At 38.1% G+C, this 1,921-nt stretch overlaps 1 protein-coding gene across 1 annotated transcript; it reads left to right on the top strand.

The window, feature by feature from the left end:
- Positions 1-558: 558 nt before the first annotated feature.
- On the top strand, positions 559-1,526 carry LOC131262780 (uncharacterized). The gene is made up of 3 exons (XM_058264855.1): positions 559-952; positions 1,045-1,192; positions 1,279-1,526. Exons 1-3 carry the CDS (start codon positions 710-712, stop codon positions 1,377-1,379), a joined length of 492 nt encoding a protein of 163 aa, XP_058120838.1. The 5' UTR covers positions 559-709; the 3' UTR covers positions 1,380-1,526.
- The last annotated feature ends 395 nt before the right edge of the window (positions 1,527-1,921 follow it).

Here is a 1,921-nt window from a genome sequence, read left to right as displayed (position 1 = left end):
TAACCCCCCAACATATCCTTTACTCCTGTTTGTAATTCCCTCTATGTATAGTTTAAGCATAAGTTAGTTATTAAATCAAAAATAAGCAATGCACGCCTTGTTGAACTTTTGTCCAACATTGGAGCTCTTCATGAGAAAACAGCAACTAATGAATTTCCTTCATGGTTAAACAATTAAAGAAAAGTCAAAGATGCGCGTCTAGGGATGTACGGCATTTGTAAGGTAGTATGCGTAAACATACTAAATTTGCCTTACTATCTGTAGGGTTGCAAAAGAAAGCAGTATTTTGCTATTCATTCTCGCTACAGGCGTTTCATTAGGATTTTGTCGAAGCTAATCCGCACACGCGGGCACGACCATTATTTTATTTAATGATGGGTGTGTAGTGTGCTTTGAAAACGAAACAAATATGGAAACATGATGTGAGCAAAACAGAAACCATCCCGCACTTACCCACACAATGACACAGGACCTAAAAAGGATATAATGTCCATTCAAGCCAGCATTTCACATAAAGAAGGTAGCATCAGTTCGCTTCAAGAAATCACACAGTTCGGACGTGAGGTACAAACATTTCCATAATTATTTCGATTTCGGCCTCGAAGTCTGTTTGACAAGTTCTGTTATTACGTTATTGTAAATTATAGTACGATCGAATACGTCTACAGAAGATCGGTGCACGGGACAATTTCGGCCTTAAAACAACACGATGTCGCTTTGTGATTTCTCTAACAACCTTAAAGTACATGGCTACATCGTAGGCATTCTTTTAACATTCGGTTGTATCAGTTCGTTAGGGAGATCTTATCATATTACGAATGCCACAAACAGCGGGTTAGAGAGCAAAATAGAAGGTTTTGATCATTCGTCTTTTAACGGAGGGCCGACTAATGTTGTCACCATTCTTGTTGGCTTGGCATTGGTGATTATCTACTGGTATGGTTTCCTCAAGGTAATTCCTGCAACTATAGTTGGTTTCTCAAACTGTTTGGGTTGAGAAAATTACTCAATGTTGTAATCGATCAAATGATCTTCCACCAACAGAGAAATCGGCCCTGCATTCTTATATCTATGGTGTTCGTAGCTCTCGGTGTCATAGTCTCGATAATTATATTTATTTTTGGCATTCTGGCCGTAATCGGAAGTGGCTGGCCTGGATTGATTTTGATGGTGCTCGGGCTCATCTTCATGGGTAAGTGAAGATATATTGCAACTATTGAATAACTAGCAGTAGTCAAAGGAGATAATACTTTCCTCTGTTTCTTTCTTCTCAAAAAGCTGTTGAGATGTACATGTGGCAAGTCATGGCTCAGCTGCGCAAATCATTTTTGAATGATCAGATGCCGAATGCCGGAACAGAAAAGAACCTGCCAGTTTAATATAAAATACAAAGATTCGTGAATCATTGTCAGAAACGTAACGTCTTGTGTTCTGAAGACTCCTCAGTTCACGTTAGACTTGTTAGACGATCTTGATGTATATTGTGGCGTAAAACATAACTGGAAATAAAGAGCATCGATAAAGAAAAACTATCAAAGGTGAATAATAATTGTACAACAGGATGTACTAAAGGTAGTGCTAGGCTTGTGAAAGAATCTTATTAGCTGGAGCATGGAAACGCCATCTTTCACATGTGAAAGAATTGAAAGCGAAAAAAGATATTTTTAGATGCGTTTGAGATTTCTTAACCATCTACCCCAGGGGTCGGCAAAGTCCGTCCCGCGGGTCAAATCCCACCAAATGATTTTATCCGGCCCGTAATAAAATATTAGTGGTTCATAAAAAAAAATCCATCTCAATTTTTATCCGATTTGTTCACGATGTTAGGTTTTCCTCCCAAAATGAAGATTAAAATTGTTCAACGAGTTGTTCAATATCAAGTAACTTTCTCGTACACTTTTTCTATCAAATTTGCATTATT

This window comes from Anopheles coustani, chromosome 2, assembly GCF_943734705.1.
Source record: "Anopheles coustani chromosome 2, idAnoCousDA_361_x.2, whole genome shotgun sequence".
NCBI lineage: Eukaryota > Metazoa > Arthropoda > Insecta > Diptera > Culicidae > Anopheles > Anopheles coustani.
The sequence above is the reverse complement of the archived record's forward strand: the minus strand, read 5'-3'. Positions and strand labels throughout refer to the sequence as shown.